Source organism: Hetaerina americana, unplaced genomic scaffold (genome assembly GCF_022747635.1).
Source record: "Hetaerina americana unplaced genomic scaffold, ioHetAmer1.1.p SCAF_3, whole genome shotgun sequence".
Taxonomy (NCBI): Eukaryota; Metazoa; Arthropoda; class Insecta; order Odonata; family Calopterygidae; genus Hetaerina; species Hetaerina americana.
This window is the reverse complement of record NW_027286874.1, coordinates 51,210,161-51,225,720: the sequence shown is the minus strand read 5'-3', so window position 1 is coordinate 51,225,720 and position 15,560 is coordinate 51,210,161. Positions and strand designations below refer to the sequence as shown.

Here is a 15,560-nt window from a genome sequence, read left to right as displayed (position 1 = left end):
TTTTACTGTCACTAAACTCATTTGATGTGTTCCTAATCATTCTCTGCATGCATAAGTACTGAGAAATGTCTCCATGTAGATATTTGTAAAATTTTTACTTTGCTATTTATTTCAGTTGCTAATGTTTATTCTTAAACATTTTTCAGGTTAACAAAATGGTTCTGGAGGATGACTGTGATGATGGAGAATCTTACAAATTTGTGATTAGATCAACTGACCCACTGAAACCTAGGTTAGTTTTTGTTTGTCAGGGAGCGTCAAAAGAAAGTAGGGATGAATGGGTTGCTACAATACGTAACATATTACAGACTCAAAAGGATTTTCTTAAGGCTATACAGTATCCTATTGCTTACCAGAAAGAACTAACGAAAGAAGTGTGAACAATTTTGTTTTCTTTAATTGAAGCAAATATTTCTGAGCGCTTCTTGGTCCAGCTTTCACACAGCTTCTGATAATTGGTTCCTCTAGCAATGAATCACCTACTCAGTGGTTCATGGGTTTTCAGTATTTTCGTGAGGATGTGTAAAGCAAGCCTCAACCATCTACTTGTCATACTTCTAAGTATGATGAATCTTATGCCATGGTGTGCCCAAAATGTCTACGACCTTAGGGAAGCAAAACCATTCCAGCTGCAATGGTGTTGAGAAAAATCCTCATAGGCATTGTTGGAAGATCATGGCTAATGGATACAAAGGGCTAATTGTTCTATAAAACCTTGATGGAGGAATTAAGTGAATTTGAAGAAACTTGTTACAACATCAACAAAAAGGAAAACACACCGAACAGTGTCTGCCAAGTTTTTTGGCATAAGCTGTGTTGAGATCTGTCAATCAAACACAGTCCTTTGACATACTTCTTATGGTGGCCACTTGGTGCCACATAAATTATGGGTTGCAGCAACCTAGCAGGATGCTAGTGTGACATGACTCACCCATGATGCAACCAACTGGCTTGTTTCAGATGAAGCAAAGTCCTTGCCCATGGGGCACAGAGATTATGGATGACAATTTTTAAAAAAATTGTGGAATAAAGTTCTTATCTTTCTCTCAAATGGATATAGAGCCAAATAGACCTGAGCTCCTTGCAGTCTTGCTTCACAGCCTGCTCAACATTTGTAGTGCTCACTGGAAAAAAAAATCCATAGTCTTTGTAAGCTTTTGGCTGTTTTGAAGTCTTCATCTCGGAAAACTGTTGTAAAGTTTTCTTGTTTGTGGACTGGTAATCTTTGCTGCCTGAACTCAAAAATTTTGTGTTAAGTGCTGCTTTCATAATGCAGAAAGGTTGCATTGGTGGTATAATGTGTGGGAAAGCAGGACCCTTCATAGGCTTACAATCTGTGTGCCATGTCCCAAAAAAGAAGCGTGATTTGATGTTGGCTTGTGTGTGCTTTCAACTCTGTTGATAGCAAATGAAATGAGAAAAAGCATCATGTATTGGCACAGCTTTGTTTTGTCTCTGATATGAGATATTGTTATTTTAAATAATAAATTATTAGGCTCAACCAGGGGGCCTTCTTGTTTCCCTGGAGAAATGTATATAAATCTTTGACGAATGAATTGCTGCAACTTGGTGACTTTTTAACTTTATATTATTGCCTGTTGTGATTGTTTCATACTCTGGACTACATAAGGAATGATTAAAAAAAATCATTTACTAATACCAATAAGGAAATTTTAAGCTGTTTTTACAGTTACAGGAATTGGATTAGCAAAATTGCAAGAAACCAGGGTTTATAATATCTTTTCTGCAAAAATTGGCTATATTCTTGGACCATTATTTTCTGGGTATGTGGTACTGTGGAAGAATGTTTTTATATGATTGAACTGTTATTTGATATTGCATCAGTATATACCAATTACTGTGCAATCAGTTCTCCAGAATGGTTACTGTTCCTCAAATCAGCATTAATATTTAGTTTTTTTTATGGTCTAGCATTAGTTTTAATGCCATTTAGTCTTTCATGATTGACAATATTTGACTTAAAAGTTTTACCTTTGTTAATCAGTCAAAAAACGGTGGAGATGGTTGAGGTGGTTAAATTTCTTTTATTTCTTGCATTCCTTATCGAGTGAATTTTGTTTTAAATGAAAATAAGACTTGCAGCAGCATCATAAATGCCGGAAATAGGAATATTCTTCTTGTCTTTGACGGATGCATAGTGTGTTATTTTTGTTTCCATACTTTTACCTGTGGTTAACAAATAGTAGCACAGCCTAGCATTGATTTCCTGCAAAATTAGTGGTGAATCTGCATATTTCATTTTAATATATATTTTGAAAGTTATTTTCATTTCACCTGAAAAATATCAAAATTAGCTTTTTTCAATTATTAAATTCTCATTTTTGTGCTGGTCAGTTTCAGTTAGTGCCTAACACATTAATTCTCAGTCCATGCCTTTTAAATATGTATGTAACTCATCATATTTTGTTTAGGGTTTTTACATATTTGCATAATCATTCCAATAGTCATTGGAAAAATGAAGATGCATTGTTATCTTTGGGGCATGTTTTAATTTTTTTGTTTCATAACCTTGAAAATCATTTGATTATGTGTACAAGTGAGTATTTTTAACTATGCAATGTCATCTGAATCATGAAGGTTCATTTTTATATTTGTTAAAAACTTTGTTGGCCAAAGAAAGGTAGTTGTATTTTATGGCTGCTGTGATTGAGTTAATATCAAAGCCATCTGGAAAAGTAATGTACTCCAGAATATGATTATCACTTAGCATGCTGACCACTTTTCTCTTTTGTGAAAAGTACATAAAAATTTTTCCCCATTGTATAAAAAATTGTGATCCTTAATGGACATGGCTTGACATGAAACAAAAACCAATACTCTGCAGACCTAGTCCGTGTGTTATAAAAGACACATCTGTGTTGTACATAAGTATGTATGTTTGTACATAAAATAAAGGAAATTTTTTTAATAGAATAATATGACTATTTCATTTTTAATATCCATTTACCTTATAAATCATTAAGGAGATACTAGTCATATATAATATCCTCATTAGGAGATAATGTTTTCAAATTGTATCAGTCCTTGTGTGGACTTGAAACATTTTATATCTTTTGGATCTTTGATCTTAAGTTTTGTCCTGAATGGTCTTGAAGAGAGGTGGTCCAGTGGTTTTTCCAAAAGAAAATTGTTTGGTATCAGACTACATAATTTGCATGCTTTAATACCTTATACTACATTGCGTAGCATTTTCGCTTGGACTTCTTTCACTTCTAAAATCTAAATTTATCCCATATATTAAGGTTCATTTAATCTTTTCCTGACTGGACTATACTTCTGTTTAAATTTATTTTTCTTTTGCTATAGATTGTTGCCAATCCAAATACTTCTACTCATTGAGTGTAGTATGCACATTTTCTTGCTAAAAATAAACTGAAATAGTTCTGGTTAATTGTATCCATAGTAACTTTGTGGAATTGCTTCATATCAAAATGAAATACACTATGTTATCCCACAGAGGAGCTTTGTTGTACGACCCGGGTTTCGTCGAAGATCGACATCATCAGGTGATGATGTAGATCTTCGACGAAACCCGGGTCGTACAATAAAGCTCTTCTGTGGGATAACATAGTGTATTTCATTTTGGAAACTGAAATAGGAATTTAATGCTGGTAATCCAAATACTTTTACTCATTAAGTGTAGTATTGTTTCTTTAGCATCTTTTAATATAAGTAGTCATGTCTTTAAGTCAAATTAGATCTCCCATTTGTAGGTTGGTGGAGCACTGATCTGTTGACCGAAGGGTCTTGGTTTGATAATCATCACTGTTCATTTCCTCTCCATACGTTTGAGTAGTCAATTGGATTTGGTATACTTGAAAAACTTTTGGGATAAAAATGTTGGAATGATGTGCGTAATGACATGATTTTTGTGACTTTTTCCCACCACTTTATACTTAATTTCTTAAGTTTCCTGGTCATCTTAAGGAGATTCAGATGGCTCAATTTTCTTATTGCAACGTTTTCAATGTATGTTAGTACAATGATTATTATTATGCATAGATCGTTCAATAATTCCTTAGATAATTCAACTATTGATATCAGAAAAGATGTGCATTTAATAAGCCTCATCCCTCACTAGATTACTGTGAAATTTTCAGCTATATCCATTATATGTTTTCATTTTCATAGTCGATTGACGGTACAAATTTTTTTTTATTTAGAAAAATGGAAAAAAATGAGACGTGTGTTGCAATCAAACTCTAATTGAAAAGGGTTAACACCAAAAGAGATCAAAGCTGAGTTGGCATTAGTTCATGGCACATCTTCTCCTGTGTTTGTAACTTTTTACAATTTAGTAAGTGAGTTCAATTGTGGTCATTCATCCACAAATGATGAATATCAATTAGGATGATCAGGGTAAAAAAAGAAACTTTACGCTTCCACAATAAAGGAAGTTTTATTGTGCAACTGTTAAGTTTCTTTTTTACCCTCATCATGAAGGAATTCCACAAAGTTAAACCTGAAACTGTTATACTTATCAATAAGGATATCTAGTGGAAGTGGCTTCCTCTAAAATTATTGACAAAATCCATTGAATGGTTTTGAGTTATTGGCGAATCAAAGTTTATGAAATAGTTAAAGCCCCTGGCATATTACTAGATACAGTGTTTTCAATTTTGCATGAAAATTTGGATGTGAAAAAAATCTTGGGAAGTTGGGAACCACATTTGCTCCCAGTGGAAAATAAACGCAATCATGTAGTTGATTCAGAATCTGGTTTGGCACTTTTCCAACACAATAAGTTTCTATATTGACGCATAAGTATGGGCAAAATATAGGTACAGTAGAAACAGTGGGTTTCTAAACACGACCCTGCTCTGAAAAAAGGCAAAGATGATGAAAGTGGCTGACAAGGTGATGGCCACAGTTTTGTGGGATGCATGTGGAATCATCCACATTAATTAGTTGCAAAAAAGGCAAACAATATATGGATTGTATTATGCATCGTTATAGCACCAGTAGAGCGAATAAATCAAGGCAAAAAATGGGTGCACACCTGTTTTTTATGGTGAAAATTATGGAATTAAAATTCGAATTATCAATACACCCAACACATTCACAGATTTGGCCACCAGTGACTTTTTTTAAACTTCAAACGGGACAAAACTGGCTCGCCGGAAAACGATTCGTGTCAAATGAGCAGGTTATCGCCGACATATATGCCTACTTAGAGGACCTTCTGAAATCTTACTTTTTGGGCAGCTTAAAAAAGTTGGAGAAACACTCGGAAAAGTGCATCAAACCAAAATAAGAAATTTAAAAAATAAAAAAAATCCTCAAATTTCGAACTACAATTATTTGTGGAGGAAATCTTGCAGTGGAGGCAAAGCGCTTTGGATAGAGGCAGGTGGACTTCAACTACAATTCTAGTCTTTCCTGCGGGGACACGCCCCCAGAAGTACATGCGGGACATTGTGTAACACAATCCAAAGATACGATTTTACGATACGCGTTCGCATTTATCTTTCTGGAAATTTTTTCTCTATAAGTCGCTTCAGAGCACTCTCCTAAAGATGAGACACTAGCTCCAGCAACGCCCATGCGTGGTATTTTGTAGAAGAGCCGCACTCAAAGGGTCCAAAGAGTCAGCCGCATGTGGCTCGCGAGCCATGGTTTGCCGATCACTGCGATACACTAACAAGAATCACCAGTCAACAGGTGGAAGAAAAACCTTGAGGCAACCTGTTGGAAAACCGATTTGGAATCCGTAAGAGCAGAGGTAAGAGCTTCACTTATTATGAGGGGATTACTTCGTTGGGTTTTGTTACAGTTATTTCTTGTTTCAATAAACCGTCATTTACTATGATTACTCAGTTCTGTGGATTATTTTAAATGAAAAGGATTTAATTTATTTTAGATTTCTTTCTTGATCGCCTATCGTTCCAAATAATGGCAATGATTATATGATTTCACTTTTCTGAATGGAATTTTTAGGTAATAGAGGTCCACAGCAGATTGTCTTTTCGTATGTAATACTATTTTCGCGCATTGCCTTAGTATGTAAGTATCACCAAATAACTGTTTGACCGGACAATATTCCGAAAACGGCAATCATAACGCCATTTGGACCCTTTTGAATTTCCATATACGCCGTGTAACCTCAGAAACGAAGCCAAGACCTTTTAAAGGTTCATCGACGAAGTGTTCAAGGGCTTGGGCCATTTGCACGCATACTCGTATTTAAGCGATAATACTCGTGGGTTGATATTTGGATAGGTAAAAGTTATAGTGTTTGGAAAGTGGGGGATGGCGGGAAATTACAGAAGACCATTATCAAAAGAACCAAGCATGGTTAGTGGGACACATACGTTGGTGTTTATTGAATAATTTTTTTAAAGAAAGTGATTAATGACAAAAAAAGGATAGGGGCCTCGGCTTCTATGTTTGTACACTGGTGTTGGAATGCTGGTCTAAATCTTAAGAAGACAGTTTAGGATTCGCTGACAAAAGGACAATACCAATTAATCCCTGATTATTATTATCAAAGGTAATCTGCCGGATAAGTTAGGTTTTGGATGGAAACAATTGCCGAATAATTCTCTTGCCTCTCCATACAACACACAACCCAACGTCCTCCTCAACATACAATGAGACCCTCTTCAATCAAGTCTACTTCCTCCCTTCATCCCTGTCATCAACTCACTCCTTGATGAAACTTCTTGGACTGACGCAGTTCTTCTCCTTTAGGCCTCAACAACGTAACACTATTGAGAATGCCATTATAAAAATAATTAGACACCTTAGTCTAAATAGAGCAGATTGAAAATATTGCTTAAAACTTAGTACAGAAATTTTGGTAAATTTGAGAAAGCTATTGGTACAAATTCCGAGGCCAAGAATGAGAGCGTATTCAATCATGGTATTGACTATTAGGTAATCATAGCCAAATGTGCCTTTCGATGGTGGGGGGTCTTTTCGAGACGTGATAGGTGCGAGGTATTGCAGGCGAGGCAGCCGACTCGGCATTCCCGGCTGCAGGGAGACGGTGGAGAGGCAGTTCGAATGGCCTGGCACACAAAGCGTTGTCGTAGCGGTCCCATGTTTTGATTATCGTTCAAATTTTTAACCAGCAACCCTCTAGCCGATGACGGATCATTTTGAGCGAACCTCGGACTGGCGCGAGTAGAAATCCGCCCCGTCCTATAGGAAGCCATCTTAATCGCCGACGCGTCAATCGGACCCGAGGGAGTGAACTTCGTCTACTCGGGGATGGCATACAGGGCCTGTAAATGGGACGAAGGGATCAACATCACTTCGCAGTCTATATGAGCACGTCTTAGACTTTCAGGATTGGAAAAATACCCAAGGATACTCGGAAACATTTACTCTTTTAATGTCAATACTTTATAAGACATTTGTGCTCTGAATCATACGTACTCGCAGGAAAATTTGGATTAATTCTGATCGCCTTTTTAACCAAAATCGCCTCGCAGATCATGTTCGTTGTCCAAGACGTTGTGTAATTGGTCTTCTTGATGAAACGCCTCAGCAGTTATTAGTTTTAAGTCTTTTGGCAGAAACGTTTCCCGTAACCGTTTAGTTTTTATGGCTATTAATCTTTCTCCTCTCACACGCATGGCATTTTCATAAAAACAATAGGAAATAAAATACTTTTTTGTTTGCACTTAAGATATTCCTTGCGTACCAATGAGTGTGCACAGCTCAAACAAGAACATTGTGTTCCAATCAATCTCGTAAGATACTTTATTTTTGCCATATATTTGTTTTTCATATGTGTTTCCATTAACAAATGCGTTTATAATTTTATATCTATGCCATTTCATGTTCAGCTGTCTACGGCATTCTTTCGTCACTCCCCCTCTCCCTCTTTCCACCGTGTAATGGATATTCCATTAACCCTCAACCCATCTCCCTCCTTCCCCCCCCCCCCCATATCTAAATCCCCCATCACTCTTCACCACCGTCCCCCACGGCAGTTCAAACCTTCCTCTTCGCCCCCTTCCCTTATCTTCGCCTACCAATCCCGTGCGTCCGCCGAACCATCCTCCCCCTTCCCTCTTCATGCCCTGGCCGGAACTTAGTTCTACGAAGTCAGTCATGAAGTATGGGATGAACGACGTAGCGTGGCGACGGAGGATCACTGGCGTTGCCAACATATTAAGTAAGTGGCCATGCATTCTAAGTCAATGTCAATTTCCTGATAAACTTGCTTAAATACGCGAATTTTATTATTAAAACGCATTTCCCACGATCGTCGAATTCTGCCTTGAACTTTTCTTTCGCAATCTTATCTTTATCGTTTCTTGGATACATAATGTCGTGATAATGCTGGTTCACGTTTTAAAGGATATAGTTTTATATGCATACTGACATACTATAGATGAATGAAGGTTTCGCGGCACTCGAAATTTGGGAAAGGTGAAATTTGACGCGTCGTTACAAAGGCATATGCTCTTCTCATTTTGATTGCCTGAACTGTTCAGACAATATATTTTATTTTGGGAAACTAAATTCCCTGTGAATTCCTTAGAGGTTTGTTCGAGATTTGTGGAAATGTTGGAATAATTAAATCCAGTGACTTTTCATTTCGGGAATTATTTTTGCAGTCAAATTTCACGTGCCTAACGTGAATGTTCTAGACGAAAACGTGGCAAATACGAATTGAATCTCATATTTAAGGATACTTGATTTAATTTATTTTCGGTGTGACTTCATTTTTTCAGTTCACCCGAAGGTGTGATGTCGCAATTGGAGAGAGAAAGAAAGTAGTGACATGGAAGGCAATTTCCCTTCTAGAACGATTGCCCCTGCTCGGAGCATCTTCCTCTGCAGAGCTCAAGGACCTTATCTGGCCGAGTATTAGGCGCACAGTTATTGGTTTGCAGAATGAATCCACCTATTTTTAATACGTTAGTTTCATATCACTTAGGAAACTTGCTAGTTTTACATGAGCTAAATCCTAGACTTATTTACTGATGATTTTTTCCAAAAACTTATCCTTTCTTATGCCTTGCAGATGCTCCTTCAAACTGCTGATCGCATTACTTGGGACCACTTCTACTGTGGAAAAATTCATCGCATCGCAATTTCATCGAATCGAGAGGCCCATTTTGAAGGGGGAAGGCGAAGAATGCTCTCTTGTAATCAGCTATTGGGCAAGATGATTTCCCTGATGCTGCTTGCATCTACTCTGGAAAGGTAACCCAATTGCTGCTCCTTTATTTTAGCTTACCGTGACATTTGACAATTTTGAGATTAATTTAGCTGGAGTAATTGTAGTACTTGGCCGGGGGTGCAGCCTCGATACTGAGTAGGATGGGTATCACGTGCTCGTAAATTCCGCTTCTCAATTTACAAAACGGTTTAACTTCTTTGATGAAGACTTATTTACTGCGTTGATCTAGGATTTTATATCCAGCTGATCTGCGAGGAATCATCTGTCGCTCATTTTTACTCCCCATAGAGGTAAATGAATGCTTGCTATTGGTTATTTTTTATAGCATTGCGATAACGTATTTCAATACTCATTTAGCCCCTAGTCAAGTTTGACTGCACTGAGTGAGAAGGTATCGCGCGCTCTCGGCGTGCTGGATCGATTTTTGCCTCAATTTTCGTGCAAGATTTATTTTCTGGAATTAGAATGACGGTAGACATTATCTATGCCTTAGATTGATGTTAAGGGTTGAAATATAATAATTACAGAAGTTTCGAATTTTTCAATTTATCCCTTCCAATCCCGTTCCGTAGTTAGTATTGTCTTGTTAAGTATTATGCCTCGTTAGGGATATCTAAGCCAAAACAGACATGCTGTGCTTCATTGATAACTATTTATTGTTCTTTTATCTGAAAATTGTTCAAATTAATCGAGGTGGTCAACCAATTTGATCTTTCAATAAATACCCGAAATATTACGAGATTTCTAATGTGGTTTCATGAATACTTTCAGCAACAGGATATGTGAACTTTATTTCGATATTCCACTCGGTGAGTTGTCGCACGTGAATGCAAATGAATAATTCTAAGAAACCTTTCGTTATCATTAGTGCCGTATTAAAGCATTTTGCGCGATTTTCTATGTTTTAGAATGTTAATTTTGGTTCTAAATTTCTATGCGAAAACTGGACGTTTCAATTTTCTCCGTTTTAATAAGATTGTTTCTCTGCTGAAGCGGCGCCATACTTCAAGTGAGCCAGAGAAACTTTCTGCGGCAGCAGTTCGCCGATAGAGCCGCGATTTTACTCATCGAACTTCGGAATATTCAGAGACCTCGTAATTTCCCTCTTTCAACGAGAGAATTCTCGAGCTCGCTGAATTTCTTCAGATTGGACGATAGCGTGAGAGATGAATGAAAGGTTGTCGTGCTCGGGAAATCATCTCATCGGTGAGATATCTAGAGTCCTTTGCTGTCCCAGCTGGACCTTGGCTCTTGGGAAAGGAAGTTGCAATATCAAATTATTACTAATTAATTTTCATACATAAATTTGCTCGTTGAATGTATTTGCCACTAGTTCACTTTATTTTTTCTCTGTATTTTATTTAATTTTAAACTGTTTTGTTAAAATGTTATTTTATTTTAATATTTAAATTTAGAATTTTGTTAAAAATTGTTAAATTTTATCGTATTAAGTTTCTTTCTGGTCAGTCTATTTGATGTGTGCATGGTAAATTTGTCTTAACTTCGTGTATCATTAGATTAAACCGCATCAGTATTAAGTTTTCGGCATCGGTTAAAAGTTAAATTGCAACTTTGAGATATAAACTTTTGTAACATACACAAATTTGACTCTTTAATAATGCTTGATGCACAATTTCATAATGTAGCTAGAAACTATTTTTCCGTTGATTACTTGGGGGAGATTTTAATTTTAGGGGGGGGGGCATTTTAGGAGGCCTTGGGACTTTTTTGAACTGAAGAAAGTTTTTCGAAAGTTATGATTGAAATTGCTCGAAAGACACCAGATTTAAAGCAATCTTTTTAGATACCCCATTTTTCCTGAGCGAGTTGATAACTTTCAAGAATCTTTGAATGTAGCGAGTTCTTCTTAGATTTTGCATAGCATCTCCCAAATTTTACTAAAGAAAGTATCTTAAAAATTTAGCAAATTGTTATTTCTCTGACTAAAACAAATGTCATTGTGTAACTAAAGTATTACCTTGCTGGAGAGCACACTTTTTACATATAAAGTTCCCCAATTGTAAAGGAAGTATAAATAGGTAGTATTATGTGGATTTTCGCTTCCATCTCCAGATAGGACAAATCGCCACGCTAGATTTTGGAAAACTTGAATGACCTTTGCTAGCTATTAAAAGCTGAATTGTATTCAAACAGAAGTTTTCGAATGGTCATTGAAGGAAACTAATTAGGCAGAACTTAGCTGACAATGAATACTTCAGGCTGAATGCGTTTTCTCAAGCCGCGCCATGTTTTAATCAAAATATCTCTGAAACAATTTAATGTCGAACAACATTCATATTTATTGGTCACTTAACCCGAGGTTAACCACTTCTAATTAGCCGAAAGTAAATCTTAATTGCTTGTTTACGCGTATCATTGGCGATGGATAGTGACATATCGCAACCTAGTTTAACCCTATTTTGCGTTCGATATTCATAGTTCTAAAATTTCCATTTAGGAAAGAAAAGCACAATAAAAAAATGGAAATTCTAGAGTAAATTGGTGGGACCTAAGTAGACCTAATCAAATTTTGAGGAAATTATTTTTATCAAACTTGACGTTTGTTGGATTCAATGTACTCTCAACTTTTGTTTCTAAATATTTTCATAGACAGTAGTGACAATAATGACATTGCCTCGCGCACATAGATTTTATCCCCGCTCCAGCTTATAGAATGTCGCACATTATTTTTAAACCTACTTCATGCAACTTAAACTGTTTTCAAAGAACTCCTTGAACAATCGCTGAGCTTGCAAGGCGATCACACCTAATATAGGTGTATTTCTGAGCTGTAGCGAAGAAGAATCTTGAACGCAATGAGGTGACGTTTTTTGAAAGTTTATCTTATGTGCTTTACTTTTGCACGGATCTAACTTAGATAAATAGTCAAGGTTAATTTCCCAATTGTACGCAATGACTTCATATAGACGCATATTTGAAAATCGGAAGCTGTGTTACCGGAAAAATTAGTTATTTGTCGAGAAAAGCACAGGTCTTCGGAATAGTAGAGTTGTGATTGGCATGCCGTATCTTTTAAAATTTGATTTTATGAACGTACGTAGTTTCAGGCACCATCTGTGAAGTCCATTTCTAAATATTGAATGAAACATTGAATACATATTAAAAATTGTTTCCCAAAGTTATTGCAAGATAAACATGAATCCTGGAAGAAACGAAACCACCACCTCGTTTTGTTCTATTGGGGTCGTGTGTGCGTTCTCACGTTATGCAGAAGTGAAGTCTGCCAATTAGAGGTGGTCATGTTAATTACGGAAAATATTTTTCCCATTAGTGGTAACCATAGGAAATACTTTTAGGAAGCATATTTCATTTCAGTAGCAATCTTATATTTTTGGGGGATTAATTGTATGCCGTCAGCATAGACCATCGATTTTCTTTAATTTTAATTTTAAAATTTACTTAAATTGTTTTTTTTATCAATGTGAGAAATATATTCCGCACATTTCAGGAGAGCATAGTCGTAAATTTTGTAAATGTATTGGCATACTCTCCTGTGGTCTTATTTCAATCGCTAAGTTTATTTGTTATTGATTGATGGGACGTCTGTAATTATTCTTATTTCGCTTGATTAAAAGTTATTTGTGAAATTAAAGCCTCTAACCCCTGACTTCTCATTTGTAGGACGCTTGGGTTTATTACCTTGCTTAATTTTCAGGGAATATTTTCGGAATGATTTAATTAATTTTCTTTTACCGAATGCAATAAAAAGAATCCAAGAGTAAATACGCGCTTCTCTCCAAATTCTCGCTGTGTTCAATTGATTTATTTACGCTCAACGTTGTTATATTTATTATTGATACAAGTCAGTTTTAACAAAGAGTCCACTGCAGCATACGCTTAAAGATCAATTTTTGCAGCAAGTTAGGGATAATAAAGGAATGATACTGGCAAGTTAAAGATTGAATTATAGTTGTAGGATAACTTGAAAAAATATTTTTAGACTAAATCAAGATTTCGGTTATTAGTTAAAAATCGGGAAAAATTCTCTCATGCCTTCGTCATATTTCCATCGTATGGAGTTTGCAATGAAATGTTTTTCCGCCGTCAAATCGTTAGGCAATTCTCATGAATTAAATAAACAATATATTTTGATTAGCAATTTCACTTGTTTCAAGTGTTCATTTCGTAATGAATAACTGATCGTAGCACTTTCCACTTGATATATTTTTTTAATTTTACGACCGGGTTTCGATGTATTCCATCATCAGGTAACAAACTCAAGTTGTGTGCCATCGTATATAAATTTAAGATCCCGGAAGGAGGGGAGTGGACGTGGTAGAAAATGAGGGGGGAGGGAGAGAGGGGGAGGGAAGACAAGGGAGACGTTTACGTCAAAAGGATGGCGGAAAAACAACGTTTCGACCTTGTTAAAAACAGCACATACAGTCATAGGGTGTGAAATGGTCCACTTGGGTGAATGACGGCAAAATTCGAAATTTAGTAAATTTTTCAATGTGACGCTACCGGGTCTATGAAAAGTTATTAAAAGAAACTTTAAACCTTCTCTTCACTTTAGTCATGTTGTTCGATAGTATGTTCAAGGTTTTGCTCTTCGCTAGCTGAAAATAATTAAACGTAAAGGGATTCCTCTTTTAGATTCCTCAGTTCTGATAGAAGTGCATTCTATTTTTAAGACATTTGTTTCAGGCAGGTTTTGATAAAAGTATTCCAATCCGGGTATTAAAAGTTCATTATGACACATTTTTATGACATAAGAGCATTGTCCAGGGCTATGTAACTATTAAATTAATAGCATTTTAACTTCTATTCAAGAAGGCATTTCACTTAATTCTGTATGCGAATACGATTGGCGCTAAATACGTGAATGGAATTCTTATCAGTTGCAATTGTTTGATCATTTATTAGTTATTCAACTCTGTCGCTTTATACCAAAGAAGCAAATGCGCCGTTTGGATAAATGCGAAGTTACTTAGGTGCGTAGAATGAACTATATAGGTTTTCCAATGTTTAGATTTCATCACTGTCATAAAATTAATTATTAATGAATTTTTATCTTAAATCTTCAGCTTGTCTGTTTTCCAGAGTAACAGCTACAATAATCATGAGTGAATTAGTACGGAAAAAATATGCTTTCAGATTGACCAGATGTGATGTTTTTGGGACTATTAACTTTCTTATTAATATTAAATTCAAACCTTTACTTAAGTTATTTTTTTTCGATAACATACTCGGCAGTTTTGCTCGTTATTTCGACAAACAAATGAAATATTTTTCTCTTAATTCTTTTAAAAGTGCAATCGATGCTAATGCATTCATATGGAGCATGTTTTGATATAAATACTTTGATATCAAAATAGATATAAATTGCTACATTTTGAAATTAGTACTTTGTCCAATGTAAAGAAAATACTACATTCACAAGTTTGAAGCGTCGTTGTTAAACGTTTATACTTAATGTTTTTGCTAAATTTTATTATATATTATCACTAAATGGTGAATATTAGGGAGGGCTGCTATTGAATACGACCATTAATTTGGGCTACTGAATTAATCTAGGCTACGAAAATTGTATAATTATGCCGAAGAAACAAGGATACTTTATTTCCACGGTGAGAATCCAAAGTTAATTGTTCATATTCCCTGAATTGTTATAAAATAAGTGATTAGGATAAATCTTATTTAGCTTACGTGGCATTATAATATCGCGTATGCAATAAAGAAATATGCTAATAAATGCTCTCCAGTAAACTTTAAGTAAATATAAAAATTCTTAGATAAAAGAAACAGGCTCTTATTAATTAGTATTTCAAAACCCTTAGTGCAAGGACCAAGCCAATATATTTGACAAATACATGCTGTAAAAATACTTCCAACCCGGCAAAGAATGTTAACAGCGAGCTATACTTTTTTAAATATAATAATTTATATAACAGAGGCACCTTTTTGAACTGTTTATTTTTTTCTTTACAGGATTGCTGCGTGGCCACGGATGTACGCTCAACAGATATACGGCACCAAAATCAACTACCGAATCAAGCCTATCAGTAGCCACCTTTACAGTCACCATGTAAACGGCTAGCATTATTTTTTGAAATTTGTTTTTTCCTGTTAAACTATGTACATACTTAGCCAAAATAAACAATTTTTTAAACTTGAACTTGAATTTTTTTAAACCTGGCAACAATATTTTTTGCTCTGGACTTAGAATTTTTTTCGCATGGTGTTTTTTCTTACATAAATTAAAAAAAGCTCATTTCATAAAAAATAATTTTATAACAAATATAAATAAATTATATATACAAACTAACCAATTTTTGATATATTTTTGGTCAAATTTGGCCAAAAAGTTGCTTAAAAATATACCCTAAGTCCTATTTGATTAAAAAGAGGTTCTGTCCAAGATCGAGATTTTGGTAAT

General features: G+C 35.5%; 1 protein-coding gene and 1 long non-coding RNA gene across 2 annotated transcripts in view; both read left to right on the top strand.

Annotated features, from left to right (window-relative positions):
• The window catches only part of trio (trio Rho guanine nucleotide exchange factor), a 251,658-nt gene extending 248,723 nt beyond the window's left edge, over positions 1 to 2,935 (top strand). The window contains exon 40 of the mRNA XM_071587214.1: positions 147 to 2,935. Within this exon, the coding sequence (XP_071443315.1) occupies positions 147 to 380 (234 nt within the window). The 3' untranslated portion in view covers positions 381 to 2,935. The remainder of the gene's footprint in view (positions 1 to 146) is intronic.
• A 5,155-nt stretch (positions 2,936 to 8,090) lies between these two features.
• Positions 8,091 to 15,254, top strand: LOC139690917 (uncharacterized). Its single transcript, XR_011701533.1, has 4 exons — positions 8,091 to 8,146; positions 8,709 to 8,894; positions 9,002 to 9,183; positions 15,113 to 15,254. It is a non-coding gene; the product is annotated as an uncharacterized lncRNA (long non-coding RNA).
• The last annotated feature ends 306 nt before the right edge of the window (positions 15,255 to 15,560 follow it).